We start from the raw sequence: 15108 nt of genomic DNA, 5'->3' as shown, positions 1-15108 counted from the left end.
TTCACAGAGAGGTGATTCAAACTATATATAAAATGCTACATGTCATCAAAAAGAATAATAGAAACATAACAAAAATTACACCCTAAATTCTATAAAAAGCCATTTGTATCTGGAACATCAACACAAGTGTTGAAATCACCAAACTACAAACATAAACACAAACTTGGGCAAACTCCAGGAGATAGTAAGGGACAGGGAGGCCTGGCATGCTGCAGTCCATGGAGTCTGAACAACTTAGTGACTGAACAAAAACAACATACATAAAAACAGAAAAGGACAACTAAAGCAGTGGCTCTCAAACCTTGGAAACCACTAGGAAACTCAAAAGAGTACTAAAGCCATGGACCCTGATTCTTAAGATTCTGATTTAAATGGTCTGGGGCGTACAGGTCAGGAAATGAGTATTTTTTAAAGTTTCTAAGATTTCACCTAAAGTTGAAACACACTGAACTAAAGTGACAAATAGTAAGCTATGTTTCAAAGGAGTAAAACCTCTGTAATCTTTCCAAAATATAAAGATTATAAAGTTATCAATAATATAAATAGAATGAAAAATGAACCTGTTTACAAAATTATACCATACCACAATAGAGTTCACCTGGGTCCAAGTTTAAAGGAAGTGGTTAAAGGGACAAATGATATCAAAGATTAGTTTTATAGCGTGGTTGGTAAATGTATACAATTTGTTATCCAAGAAGTCATGTAAGGTTAAGACAAACATATTCAGAAAAATTTAGGTAAGTTCCAAAACAACAGACACACAGTGGATTACTAAGAAAAGCAAGTACATTTCAAGTATGCAATCAGTATTTTGAGGCTGACACTGAAGGCCATAATTCACTCTTCCTTAAATGTCCAAGAGCCATCATCAGACCCAAAGTACTAGACTGCATGGTCCCAGGATGGCACTTACTTGCTCTAGCCTTAGAAGAGTTACAACTGAAGATTCTGCTTTTCTGGGACAAGGAGATACATAAGAGTACAAACTTAACATCACACACTTGCTACCATTCATTTACTCAGCACTTTATGTTATGTACTAGATTTCTACTAGGTATTTTTAAATATCTCATTTAATTCTCATCAGGTAGTTTATCAGCCTCACCTTAACACATGAGGACACTAAGTTTCTGAAAGGTCAGAATTATGGTAAACATATTTAGCATGAAAGAAAATAGAAAGCTTAAAGCAAAGATTTAAATCCAGGTCTGTGCCATGTTGTCTTTCATTGTAATTGTAAATAACACTTATAATAACAAAAAATAAAGTGAGGTTTTAAGAGTTTATTTTGTCCATTTAAATGCTCAGTAAACCTTCACAATAGTCTATGAAGCTGAGTCAAACTTTAATCCCCTTTTCCTCAGATCTCACTTCCTATCCTTCGACACATCTTGCTAGCCCTACCTTCAAAAATGTATTCTGAATCTATTATATTTTAAGTATGTGTCACTTGTGAGTATGTTATCTGGTCACTATCACTCTAGTTCATCTCTGGCTTAGAGGATGAAAATAGCCTCTAACTAGACTTTCTGATCTGTCTCCCCTCCCAGTCTATCCTGGATCCTTGCAAAGGGTTCCACTGAAAGATGGTGTCACTATTCTGTTCAAACATTTCCACAGCTGCCCATCTTGCTGACATAGAACTATAGTCCTTACAATGAGAAAGGCCCAATACCTCTGACATCATTTCTTCCATTCTCCTCCTGCACTCCAGCCACACTTGCCTAATTACTCCTTGAACATTCCGAGCATATTTACCCTTCCCCTTACTGTTCCCCTGATTAGAATATTCTTTCCTCAGATTTCACCCTTTCAGGTCTTTGCTTAAATAGCACCTTAACAGTAAAGCCTTTCTTCCTCACTCTACCCTCTCAAGCACTCCATATTCTCCTTATCCTACTTTATCATGGCACTTACTACCATCAAACATTTTATGAATGTATTCATTTATTTATTTGGCCACCTGATGGAAAGAACTGACTCACTGGAAAAGACCCTGATGGCTGGGAAAGATTGAAGGCAGGAGGAGAATGGGACAACAGAGGATGAGATGGCTGGATGGCATCACCGGCTCAATGGACATGAGTTTGCGCAAGCTCCGGGAGTTGGTGATGGACAGGGAGGCCTGGCAGGCTGCAGTCCATGAGGTCGCAAAGAGTCAGACATGACTGAGCAACTGAGGACACACGCAGAGCCTCCACACCACATGCCCTAATACTCAATCGTATCACCTTTTTCATGCAATTCAGCACTTCCAGGTAGACAGCAGAACCTCCCCTACCACATACAACCTATCTTATGTGGCCAAAATAAGATACAACCTATCTTATGTGGTCAAAATCTAGACACAATAATTACTATTTTTTACTTACATGCTTCTTTCCCAGAAATCAGTAATTTTCAAATACTGAGTCTTGGATTCTCATTACCTCATTAGTTCTTTCTTCCTGCTCTTCTCCTCATTAACCGCTAGCTCTCCTCTCTTATACTATTCTAAGAAAAGTTAAACCCCCAAAATGATAAATTCTGATTCTACTGTATTTTGTTTGTTCTATCACTCCAACTAGACTGCATGTGTCTTTGAGATCATCTAACATAATGTGTCATACACAGAAAATTCTCTCAAATATTAGATTCATATTCTATCTCCAATTTCTTTCACAAATACAAAGCTCAGTAGTAATGTTGACCATTCTTTTCCCATGAATTACATATGAATGGTGGTGGTGGTGAGGCAAGAGGGGGATTTCCACAACTAAAAAGAGAATTTTATATTAATCAACACGGGCAAAGGGGCAAAAAAGGACCAGTAAATTTTTGGCACAAGGTAGCCAGTTCCTTACTCCCCAGATCTGAAGGAGGGAGGAAGTCATGTAGGCAGGCCACGAAGATGAGAACTTGGATTGCCTTTTACAGCTGGCCCTGGCAACTTGAAAGAGCAGGACTGACAGGTTCCTCAAGGGACAATTAGACCTAATCTTAAAGGTATTTCTGTTGAGTCTGGTATTAGTCTGACTTAGGCAAAGATATAAAAACAAAAGGAGGATACCAACTAATACACATTTCATTATCATCATTCATTCAATTCTTATTTCCTACTGTTTTTCTAGAAAAATTCCAAAGGCAAAAGAAAAATAAAAGAATATAATCAAATTTAATGATTCTGATGTAAACAGAGGATTTTTAAAATATATTTTCAATTACGCTAATAAGAGAATCAAAAAACACAGATTCCTACAAATTCTCTCCTTCCAACAGAATATACTTGTTCTGTTTAAAAGTCACGGCACATTTTCGAAGGATGCATAATTTTAACTGGAGCTCAAACCAAAAGAGTGCGTGAACATGTAGTATTCTTAATATGATGAGCACCAATAGGAAATCTACCCAAAGTTTAACATTTGCCATAAATAACCCAATTAAGTAGTGTGTGTATGTGTGTATATATTCTGGGGGGCTGGAGGAGAGAGGGCACAACTAAAGAGCAACTACAGCTACAGAGAAATTAAAAGTTAAATATGGGGGTGGAGGGAGAGAAGTTAAGATAGGTTCGAAATTTTCAGACTTCCCAGGTAGAAAGGTAAGAACTGTTTTGTTTGTTTTTGAACAAATTAGTGTGACTTATCTTACATTCCCTAAACTGGATAAGAAGTTAAAATTTAAGCTGCTGCTGCTGCTGCTAAGTCGCTTCAGTCGTGTCTGACTCTGTGTGACCCCAAAGACAGCAGCCCACCAGGCTCCCCTGTCCCTGGGATTCTCCGGGCAAGAACACTGGAGTGGGTTGCCATTTCCTTCTCCAAAAATTTAAGCAGCTACATACAAAAATCATTATCCACAATTGTACAATGGTTAAAGTTAAAGCCTGCCTTTAATACTTCCTTGAAGTCTGAAATCCACAAACTCAGTTATGGAATGCATTTCTGGTTCATTATGAGAAAAATTACAAATATCAACAGACTAGGTAACAAAACGGTACCAATGAAAAAGTTGCCAAAGAATATAAACATGTAACTGTATAAATAAGCAGAATCTCAGAAACTATAGATCACACCCTCACTTCATTCAACTTCTCAGAGGCCTTCCCTGACCACTCCATCTAAAACAGCTGCCCCATCATACTCTAAGGGGCTTTTCCCAGGTGGCTAAGTGGTAAAGCATCTCCCTGCCAACGCAGACTCAGGAGACTGGAGTTTGATCCCTGGGTGGGGAAGATCCCCTGGAGGAGGAAATGGCAATCCACTTCATTATTCCTGCCTGGAAAAATCCCATGGACAGAGAGGAGCCTGGTGGGCTACAGTCCATGGGGTTGCAAAGACTCAGACACGACTGAGCACGATCACATTTTACTCTTGTATCCTGGTGTATTTTTCCCAGAGCAGTTACCACTATGGATCAGCATACTATATAGCTTCATTTACTGCCTCCCAACTAAAACATAAGCTCTATGAGGACAGAGACTTTGTCAGTTTGGTTAACCCCCAAGTCTACAGGCACAGTGTTACCACTTAATAAAGATGCTGAATATAGGATGAAACCGAAGTTCAGAAGAGTTTGTTAAAGGATTTCCTCAAGGTCACAGAGCTGGCAGCAAACACAGTCTGTATCATAACCCTTTCTACTTGCTCTTTCCACAACCACTTCCACTCCACCAAAGCAGTCTGGTCCATCACACGATTCCATTTAACACGATTCTATTTCTTTTCTTTTTTTAAGTGCCAAAGAAAATACATGCTACCAAAAACAGTGGCACAGTGGGTAGTATTTTAACTTCAAGTATTTCACCAACCAAAACTATACTCAGACTTCACAAGCATACAGGATTAGCCAGTAAACAGAAAGGCACAGACACTCAGAGTTTTCTAAGTTCTTTGTGAAATTGGTGAATGCCTTGGAAGTTTTAAGAACAGCCACTGAAACCTACTTACCAATTCAGAACTGCCTGCAAAGTACCAGTCTCACTCTCAGCCTTCTAAGAGCCCACAGTAGTTCCTCCCTGGATACACTTTATCTTGCAAATTATGCAAGGAAATGTAACCAACTTTAAAGCTCCTTTTAGTTTCCTGTTAAAGTACAAGTCAATCTCACAAAACCCTGAACAGAAAATTAACCCGTGGGAAGTTTTAGATTCTGAGAAGAGGAAATCATCTCTGAACCATCATCTGGCAGTGCTCATCTAGGTCCTTCATTCAAAATCCAGGAATCTGAAATACCTAAGAGAAACGCCGGAGGGGGCGAGGGAGAAGGAAAAGAAGAAACATTTACATTTTAAAAAAGCGAGCTCATACTCCTAGTAACACTCTGGCCCAACAGCAGCTTCTTGCTTAAAGTCAAGGCCTCACGGACACAATTTCTGGTTGTCTTCTTTGATCACCTTCCTTACAGAGAGGCGCCAACTGTCAACACCTTTTACGGGGACCATCTCTAGACTCAGGATGGGACTCCCCAGGACAGGGGATGATTGCTTATCTCGCAAAACTACTGTAAGCCCAATTAGTAAACTGAAGGGAACACCTAAGACGTGGAATGGCAAAAGAGTTGAAATGAACCTGAGAGTTAAGAGTGGAAAGGAGCAGATGAAGAGGTGCGAGGAAGGTAAACAACGTATCAGGGGCGAGAGAGAGAACCCGGGTCGAGGAAGTGGGGTCTGCGACAGGCAAAGGCGAAGGGAGGAGGGGGACGAGGTTCGGGGTGGGATGGGCAGGAGCAAAGGAGGAGGGGACGAGCGACGGCTAAGCAGGGGAGGGGGAAGGGTCTGGGGCGGGGCGGAAGGGAGCGAAGAGGCGGGATGAAGAGGGCCAGGCCGGGAGGGTCTTTACCTGCAGCTCCGCCCGCTCCACTTCCCACTGGGCTCTCTCGACCTCGAAGCGGGCCCACTCATGCTGCAGGAAGTGCAGGATCCCCGGGAGGCTGTACTGGGCTCGGGCCGCCCCCGCCGCAGCCACCCCGTCGCCGGCCGCGGCAGCCTCCGCCAGAGGCCCGAGACCCTTGGCACCACCGGCGGCCGGGTGGTTGTTGCTGAAGAAGACACCGGGACCCGCTTGCTCGTCCATGGCGGCCGCAGGAACCGGGGAAGCTGCCCAGGCGCCCAGGAGCGGAGGCAACGGCGGCGGGCAGCAGCGCCTCCTCCTCCCTCCGCCGCTCCCCGCCCACACCCCAGTCAGCAGGGAGCAGCCGCCTGGGCGCGGGGGCCGGCCGAGCCCGGGACGGGCCGGGAAATGGGTCAACTGCGGCGCGCGGGAGGCCTGGGGCTTGCTGGGAAATGTAGTCGCGGGGCGGGGCGCCGACGAGCGCGGCGCGGGCGGCCTGTGGGGCTGCGTTCGGACGGGGCGCGAGCGCGGCCCCGCCTACAGCCCCGCCCCTTCCCGCGGCGGTGGGGGCCGCCCCCTGGCGGAATGCGCGGGTTTCCTCACTGAAGGGGCTGGGCACCCGTGGGCGGTGCTCTGGTCTCCCTCGCACGCGGAAGTTCTTGGGTGGCGCTCGCTGTTGCACACACACACACGCACACAGACGGAAGTTAGCGCGTTGAAATGTTAGCCCGAGCTGCACATCTTTTGGAGCTTCCTGATAGTTCTGATAAGAAACAAGCTCAAAGCAAGCTTCGCCAGTCCAACCCCGGGACCGGGGTTCTCCAGCCACCACTCTCAGACCCCTTCTGCTCAGACTTCGGTGATTCTCTGACCCTAGACACGGCTCGGTTCTGTCCATTTCCGTACGGCTGTCTTTCCTGCCTTTCTTTTTCTCTTAGGGTTCAATCAGACCTGTTGCCTGACCAGTTCTCAGGGAGAAGGAACTCTGATCATCTCTCCACAGAACTCTACACAGCAACTTCCTGCTGCTTCCAAATTCTGTTTTGTTGATACCTCATTTGAAACACTACTCCGCTGAAGTCCTTTACCCTTTGTAGTTAATCTTGCAGCAAATCCTGTGAAAAGTTTCGGATATCCAAGGCTCTGTCATTTCGATCTCATTTTTCCTCATTCCCGAGCAGTTTATACTCATTTCAGTGTTTGACTCTTAAGTGCTATCACTGGGAATATAAAGATAAATGACACAATTACCGTCATCAAAGAGACTGGCAAAGAGAGAAAAGAGAAATGTACAATGAATTCTCACAGTGCCTGAAACTACCTGAAAGAACAAAGTCCCTTTCTCCGCCCTAGAGCTATCTTAGGTATTCAGACGCTTCTCCCTTTTCACTTACTTGTCCGGTTCGCGGTTTCTTCCATGGTTCACTTGCAAACTGGCGTTATTGTTACCCTACGAAAGACACACCGAAGTCGTTTCAAGTGTGTCTAACTGTTACCCTTCTCTCAAGTCCTTGAAATTATGTCACTATAAATTCACACTACTAAATGATAATGAAAGGAAGGCACCTGAAAAAAATATTAACAAATGAAGATTAAGCACTTATTTTGTCCCCTTAGCAAGTCATTTGTAGTTCTTTTGTGGGATGGAGTTCTGGGATAACAGACCTTATGGCCATGAGAAAATGTAAAGATACAGGCTGGTGAGTGACAAGTCTGGGAAGGACATCCTGTTCCTGTGCTCCCCTCCCCCTCTTCCCATTGCTACTTGTGGAAAGGACAGGAAACACATTGTATCTGCGCTGGTAGCAAATAGATGGCTAGCTCTCTTCTTCCAGTTACAGAATGTTTCTGTTTTATGAATTCATCCTTTATTGGAATAAAAGTTTGATCCAAGCCTGGCCAAATTCCCTGGGTCGTAAGTTGTTTTAGCTGTGTCTTTTGAGATACTGCCCAATCCTTTCATTTTACAGTTTAGGAAACTGAGTCCAAAGAAGTTGAACTTGTTCACAGTGAAGCTTTGTGTGAGTGGCACAGTCAGAACTAGAAACCAGAATTCTTGATGGCTAGTTCTCTAATCTTTCCATTAACAGGCCGCCTCTTCTCTTACTTCTCAGATCTATCAGAGTTATCAAGGGGACAGTAATGGAACAATGGCATATTTTTTCATCTGCAGGATTTAAGTAATCTTACAGGTTTTGAATGTTAAAAGCTTTTCCCCCTAATAAAAGACATGTCTGACAATTCCTTTAAATAAATTTATAACATACTATAAAACATGATTACATTTTTTAAAATTTTATTTTATTTTTTAACTTTACAATATTGTATTGGTTTTGATTACATTTAATGCTAGCTGTTTAAGAATCCATAACACCTTTAGCTAGATTCACCAAGAAGAGAAGACTCAATAAAATCAGAAATGAAACAATTATGTGTCAACAAGTTGTACAACCTAGAAGAAATGAACACTTTCCTAAAACATACAAGGTATTAAGGCTGAATCAGGATGAAACAGAAAATTTGAAACAAGCAATTACTCTTAATAGTAAGGAGAGTGAATCAGTGATCAAAAAACCTAATAAAAGTCCAGGACCAGAAAACTTCCCTGAAGTTTTTTGTTTGGTTTTTGGTTTTTTCTTTTGCCAGGCCACACAGCATGTGGGATCTTAGTTCCCCAACCGGGGATAGAACCTGTAGCCCCTGCACTGGAAGTCGCACTTCACTGGTGAATTCCACCAAATACACAAAAAAGAATTAATACCAATCCTTCTCAAACTCTTCCAAAAAACTGAAGAGGTAGGAACTCTTCCAAACTCATTTTATGAGGCTAGCATTATTCTGATGCCAAACCCAGACAAGAATGCCACACAAAAAAAGAAAATTATGGGCCAGTATCCCTGATGAACATAGGTACAAATACTCCTCAACAAATGTTAGCAAATCAAGGTCAATAATACATTAAAAAGCATCATTTACAGTGATCAAGTGGGTACATCACATTGACAAAATGAAGGATAAAAACTATGATCATCTCAATAGATGCAGAAAAAGCATTTGATAAAATATATGATCCATTTATGATAAAAGCTCTCAACAAAGCAGGTATTGAGGGAGTGTACCTCAACATAATAAAAGCCGCTTATGACAAACCCACAGCTAAGATCATACTAATAGTGGAAAGTTAAAAGCATTCCTCTAAGATCAGGAACGAGACAAGGATGATCACTGTTGCTACTTTTATTTTACATAGTGTTGGAGGTGCTAGCCAGAGCAGTTTGGTGAGAAAAAGAAATAAAATGCATCCAAGTTGTAAAGGAAGAAGGAAAACTGTTACTATTTGCAGATGCAAGTTTGTGTGCTTATTCACTCACCATAATACTATATATAGAAAACCCTAAAGACTCCACCAAAAAAGTTAGTACAGTAACAATAAACAAATTCATTATTGTTGCAGGTTAAAAAAAATAAATATACAAAAATTGGTTGTATTTCTATATGCCAACAATGAACTAGCAAAAAGAGAAATTAGGAATCCCATTCACACTTGCATCAAAAAGAATAAGATACATAGAAATAAATTTAACCACGGAAGTGTAAGACCTGTACATTGAAAACTATATGACATTAAGGAAAGACACTGAAGATCACACAAATAAATGGAAAGATATTCCATGCTCATGAACTGGAAGAACTAATATTGTTAAAAACCACCCAAAGCAATCTACAGATTCAAGGCAATCCCTATCAAAATTCTAGTGTCATTTTTCACAAAAATAGAACAAATTTTCCTAAAATTTGTATGACGCCACAAAGGACCTTAAATAGCCAAAGGAATCCCAAGAACAAAGCTAGAAGCATTATGCTCCCCAATTTCAAACTCTATTACAAAACTGTAGTAATTATACTAGAATGGTACTGGCATAAATGCACATATCAATCAATAAAATAGAGAGCCTAGAAATAAACCCATATATACATGATCAACTAACTTATAACAAAGGAGTCAAGAACATATAACGGGGTAAGATTGTCTCTTTGATTAATAGAGAATACAGGGAAAACTGTACAGCCACATGCAGAAGAATGAAACTGGGCCACTAATTTACATCATATATTACAAAAATTAGCTCAAGGTCGATTAAAGACTTGGACTGCTGCTGCTGCTGCTAAGTCACTTCAGTCATGTCCGACTCTGTGCGACCCCATAGACGGCAGCCCACCAGGCTCCCCTGTCCCTGGGATTCTCCAGGCAAGAACACTGGAGTGGATTGCCATTTCCTTCTCCAAAAAGACTTGGACAGAAGACCTGAAAACACAGGTGATGAGTTCCTTGATATAATTCTTGGTGATGATTTTTTAAATCTGCCAGCAAAAGTAAAAGCAAGTAAAGCAAAATCAACAAGTTGGGACTATATCAAAGGAAAAAGCTTCTGCACATTAAAGGAAATTATGAAAAAAATTAAAAGTCTGGTACTAAATGGAAGGAAATATTTGCAAATTTTATATCTGATAAGGGCTTAGTATCTAAAATATACAAAGAACTTATACAACTCAACAGTAAAAAACAATCAGATTTGAAAATGAGAAGATGTGAATAGACATTTTCCCAAAGAAGACATATACATGGCCAACAGACATGTGAAAATATGTTCAATATCCTTACTCATCAGGGAAATGTAAATAAAAACCATAATGAGTTATCACCTCACACCTGTGGCTATAATCATAAGGACAAGAAATAAGTTTTGGGAAGGACATGAAGAAAAAGCAACTACTGATGGAAATATAAATTGCTGCAGTCACTATGGAAAACAATATGGAGCTTCCTCAAAACATTAAAACTACTATATAATATGGCAATTCCACTTCTCGGTATTTATCTGAAGGAAATGAAATCACTTTCTCAAAGAGATATCTGCATTCCCATGTTGATTACAGCATTACTTACAATGCCCGCAACATGGAAACAACCTAAACTGTCCATCAGTGGATGAACAGATAAATAATAAATAGTGCAATGGAGTATGACTCAGCCAAAAAAAAAGAATGAAATTTTGCCATTTACAACAACATGAATAGACCTCAAGGGCATAATACTAAGTGAAGTAAGTCAGACAGAGAAAGATGATGATGTGATCTCTCATACATTCATGCATGCATGCATATATATATATATATATAGTGGTTTAGTTGCTCAGTCATGTCCAACTGTTGCAACCTCATGGACTGTAGCCCACCAGGCTCCTCTTTCCATGAAATTTCCCAAGCAATAATACTGGAGTGGATTGCCATTTCCTTCTCCAGGGAATCTATTTAAAACACACACACACACACACACCCCACCACCTCTGCCAAAAAAAAAAACAATCTCATAGATACAAAGAACAGATTCATGGTTGCTACAAGTGAGTGGTAGGAGAAATGGATGAGAAGGGTCAAAAGGTGAAAAAGAAAGAATTTATAGATAGCTTGAACTATCACATATATACAACAGCACTGATTTAATTCTTAGTTTAACCTTAGTGAAGTGAGGTCGCTCAGTTGTGTCCGACTCTTTGAGACCCCATAGACTATACAGTCCATGGAATTCTCCAGGTCAGAATACTGGAGTGGGTAGCCTTTCCCTTCTCCAGGGGATCTTCCCAACCCAGGGATCGAACCCAGGTCTCCCACATTGCAGGTGGATTCTTTACCAGCTGAGCCACAAGAGACGCCCAGTTTAATCTTATAATGCTTTTAAAGGACTTTATTTATACACAAAATAGTATTTATGATCTACAATGTTATACAACATTATGATCTAAAATGTTACATCAAACTATTATGAGTGATTATATTAAGGTGGAATTCTGAAGAAATTTACTTTTCTCTTTCCCCAAAAATATCTGGTAATATTTCTTTTCTAATTTAACAACAACAACAAAAAAAACACACACACATTAATTTAAAAAGAACTTCCTTTAGACTTTTTTGTCCTATGTTGCTTTAAGAAAATAAGGACCAAGAATCTCATCACTTCTCATCCTTCACTGAATCAAATCCTGAAATTGTTAATTTTTGAGTGTGAGCTTACCCATGATTTGTTCTCCTCCGTATCTTTCACATTTTCTGTTCTCCATGAATTTAAGTACATGTTTTATCACATAAGTACAGAAAACCTCAAAAGTGCCAAGTGAATACCTAAAGGAACTTTCACAAAGTGAACAATTACATGTTTAGTAACTACCATGAACATCATGAAACTGAAAATGGCAGGCATCCCAGAGTCCTCTCTTGATGTACATTTCATACACGACAGCAAAAAGTGTTTTCGAATTTCAAAAAAAATGTCCTGAGAACATTAATAACGAAAGGACAAGGTATGTGTAATGAATTGAATCTAAATTTTATTCCTCATTTTACAATTTTGTAAATCTGAAAATCTTGGACAAATGATTTAACTTTTTTTAGCAGTTCTCTCATTTTTAATATGAGAATAGTATTTACCTTATAAGGTAATTGTGAATATTAAACGAGAGAAAAAATGTAATTCCCTTACCATAATGCCTGACATATATACTGAATAATTATACTTTTTACTGTATTAGCGTTCATAAGCTTAACTAAAATAATACATGTAAAAATCATGATTATAGGGGCTCAATAATCACTCTTTTCTCATCCCCTACTCAGAACTTTAATTCAGCAGTTAAAATAATATTTTAAAAAAAGTAATGTCTGTGTTAAACCATAAAGTCTTTAGATCTCAAGTTGTTGCTGATAGTTTTCCAATCATTTCATTTTGTGATTAATAAAGCCTGTGACACAAAAAAATAGGGTTTTCCTTCCAAGCACAGAGAGCACCTGCCAAGATGTTGATTTATATATTAGTATAATCAGTTTACGGAGAAGGCAATGGCACCCCACTCCAGTACTCTTGCCTGGAAAATCCCATGGGCAGAGGAGCCTGGTAGGCTGCAGTCCATGGGGTCACTAGGAATCGGACACGACTGAGCGACTTCACTTTCACTTTTCACTTTCATGCATTGGAGAAGGAAATGGCAACCCACTCCAATGTTCTTGCCTGGAGAATCCCAGGGACGGGGCAGCCTGGTAGGCTGCCGTCTATGGGGTCGCACAGAGTCGGACATGATTGAAGCGACTTAGCAGCAGCAGCAGCATAATCAGTTTAAAGAGAGAAATTATGAAATACTAAAAGGTTATTTAGATAATTGGACTGTTTGTTATTTTTTGGCTTATGTGCTCACATGCTAGGTTACTTCAGCCGTGTCTGACTTTTTGCAACCCTATGGACTGTAGCCCTCCAGGCTCCTCTGTCCATTGGATTCTTCAGACAAGAATGCTGGAGTGGGCTACCATGCTCTCCTTCAGGGGGTCTCCCTGACCCAGGGATCGAACCCATGTCTCTTACATCTCCTGTGTTGACAGGTAGGTTCTTTACCACTACACCACCTGGGTTTATATGTGTGTGCTTTACGGTGGGTAAGGATTATTAGAAAACTAACCAATCTAATCAAATGGACCACAGTCTTGTCTAACTCAATGAAACTAAGCCATGCTGTGTAGGGCCACTCAAGACAGATGGGTCATGGTGGAGAGTTCTGACAAAATGTGGTCCACAGGAGAAGGGAACAGCAAACCACCTCAGTATTCTTGCCTTGAGAACCCCATGAACAGTATGAAAAGGCAAAAAGATAGGACACTGAAAGATGAACCCCCCAGGTCGATAGGTGCCCAATATGGTACTGGAGATCAGTGGAGAACTAACTCCAGAAAGAATGAAGAGACAGAGCCAAAGCAAAAATAATACCCAGTTGTGGATGTGACTGGTGATCGAAGCAAGGTCCGATGCTGTAAAGAGCAATATTGCATAGGAACCTGGAATGTTAGGTCCATGAATCAAGGCAAACTGGAAGTGGTCAAACAAGAGATGGCAAGAGCGAACATCGACATTTTCGGAATCAGTGAACTAGAATGGACTGGAATGAGTGAATTTAATTCAGATGACCATTATATCTACTACTGTGGGCAAGAATCCCATAGAAGAAATGGAGTAGCCATCATGGTCAACAAAAGAGTCCGAAATGCAGTACTTGGATGCAATCTCAAAAACGACAGAATGATCTCTATTCATTTCCAAGGCAAATTATTCAATATCACAGTAATCCAAGTCTATGCCCTGACCAGTAACGCTGAAGAAGCTGAATGGTTCTATGAAGACCTACAAGACCATTTAGAATTAACACCCAAAAAAGATGTCCCTTTCATTATATGGGACTGGAATGCAAAAGTCAAGAAACACCTGGAGTAACTTTCAAATTTGGCCTTGGAGTACAGAATGAAGCAGGGCAAAGGCTAATAGAGTTTTGCCAAGAGAACACACTGGTCATAGCAAACACCCTCCTCCAGCAACACAAGAGAAGACTCTTCACATGGACATCACCAGATGGTCAACACCAAAATCAGGCTGACAATATTCTTTGCAGCCAAAGATGGAGAAGCTCTATACAGGCAGCAAAAACAAGACCGGGAGCTGACTGTGGCTCAGATCATGAACTCCTTATGGCCAAATCCAGATTGAAATTGAAGAAAGTGGGGAAAACCACTAGAGCATTCAAGTATGACCTAAATTAAATCCCTTACGATTATATGATTATAGTGAGAAATAGATTTAAGGGACTAGATCTGATAGAGTGCCTGATGAACTATGGACAGAGGTTCATGACATTGTACAGGAGACAGGGATCAAGACCATCCCCAAGAAAAAGAGATGCCAAAGAGCAAAATGGCTGTCTGAGGAGGCCTTACAAATAGCTGTGAAAAGAAAAGAAGCAAAAAGCAAAGGAGGAAAGGAAAGATATACCCAATTGAATGCAGAGTTCCAAAGAATAGCAAGGAGATATAAGAAAGCCTTCCTCAGCAATCAATGTAAGGAAATAGAGGAAAACAACAGAATGGGAAAGACTAGAGATCTCTTCAAGAAAATTAGAGATAACAAGGGAACATTTCATGCAAAGATGGGCTCAATAAAGGACAAAAATGGTATGGACCTAACAGAAGATATTAAGAAGAGGTCGCAAGAATACACAGAAGAACTGTACAAAACAGATCTTCATGACCCAGATAATCACGTTGGTTTGATCACTCACCTAGAGCCAGACATCCTGAAATGTGAAGTCAAGTGGACCTTAGGAAGCATCACTATGAACAAAGGTAGTGGAGGTGATGGAATTCCAGTTGAGCTATTTCAAATACTAAAAGATTTGCTGTGAAAGTGCTGCACCCAATATGCCAGCCAATT

At 40.6% G+C, this 15108-nt stretch overlaps 1 protein-coding gene across 3 annotated transcripts in view; it reads right to left on the bottom strand.

Moving 5' to 3' along the window:
• STRN (striatin) overlaps positions 1–6159 on the bottom strand; it is a 110675-nt gene extending 104516 nt beyond the window's left edge. For 2 of the 3 annotated variants that reach the window (XM_086327442.1, XM_086327443.1), the window contains exon 1: positions 5817–6159. In XM_086327442.1, the coding sequence (XP_086183568.1) occupies positions 5817–6050 (234 nt within the window). In that variant the 5' untranslated portion in view covers positions 6051–6159. Of the gene's footprint in view, positions 1–5262; positions 5283–5816 lie in introns of those variants that run through there. The other variant, XM_086327444.1, reaches the window with a different exon arrangement.
• Positions 6160–15108: the final 8949 nt, after the last annotated feature.

The sequence above is a fragment of the Bos grunniens genome, chromosome 11, assembly GCF_055505025.1.
Source record: "Bos grunniens cultivar Pamir isolate PY7600 chromosome 11, Bosgru_T2T1.0, whole genome shotgun sequence".
Taxonomy (NCBI): Eukaryota; Metazoa; Chordata; class Mammalia; order Artiodactyla; family Bovidae; genus Bos; species Bos grunniens.
Note: the sequence above shows the minus strand (reverse complement) of the source record. Positions and strands in the feature narration are given on the sequence as shown.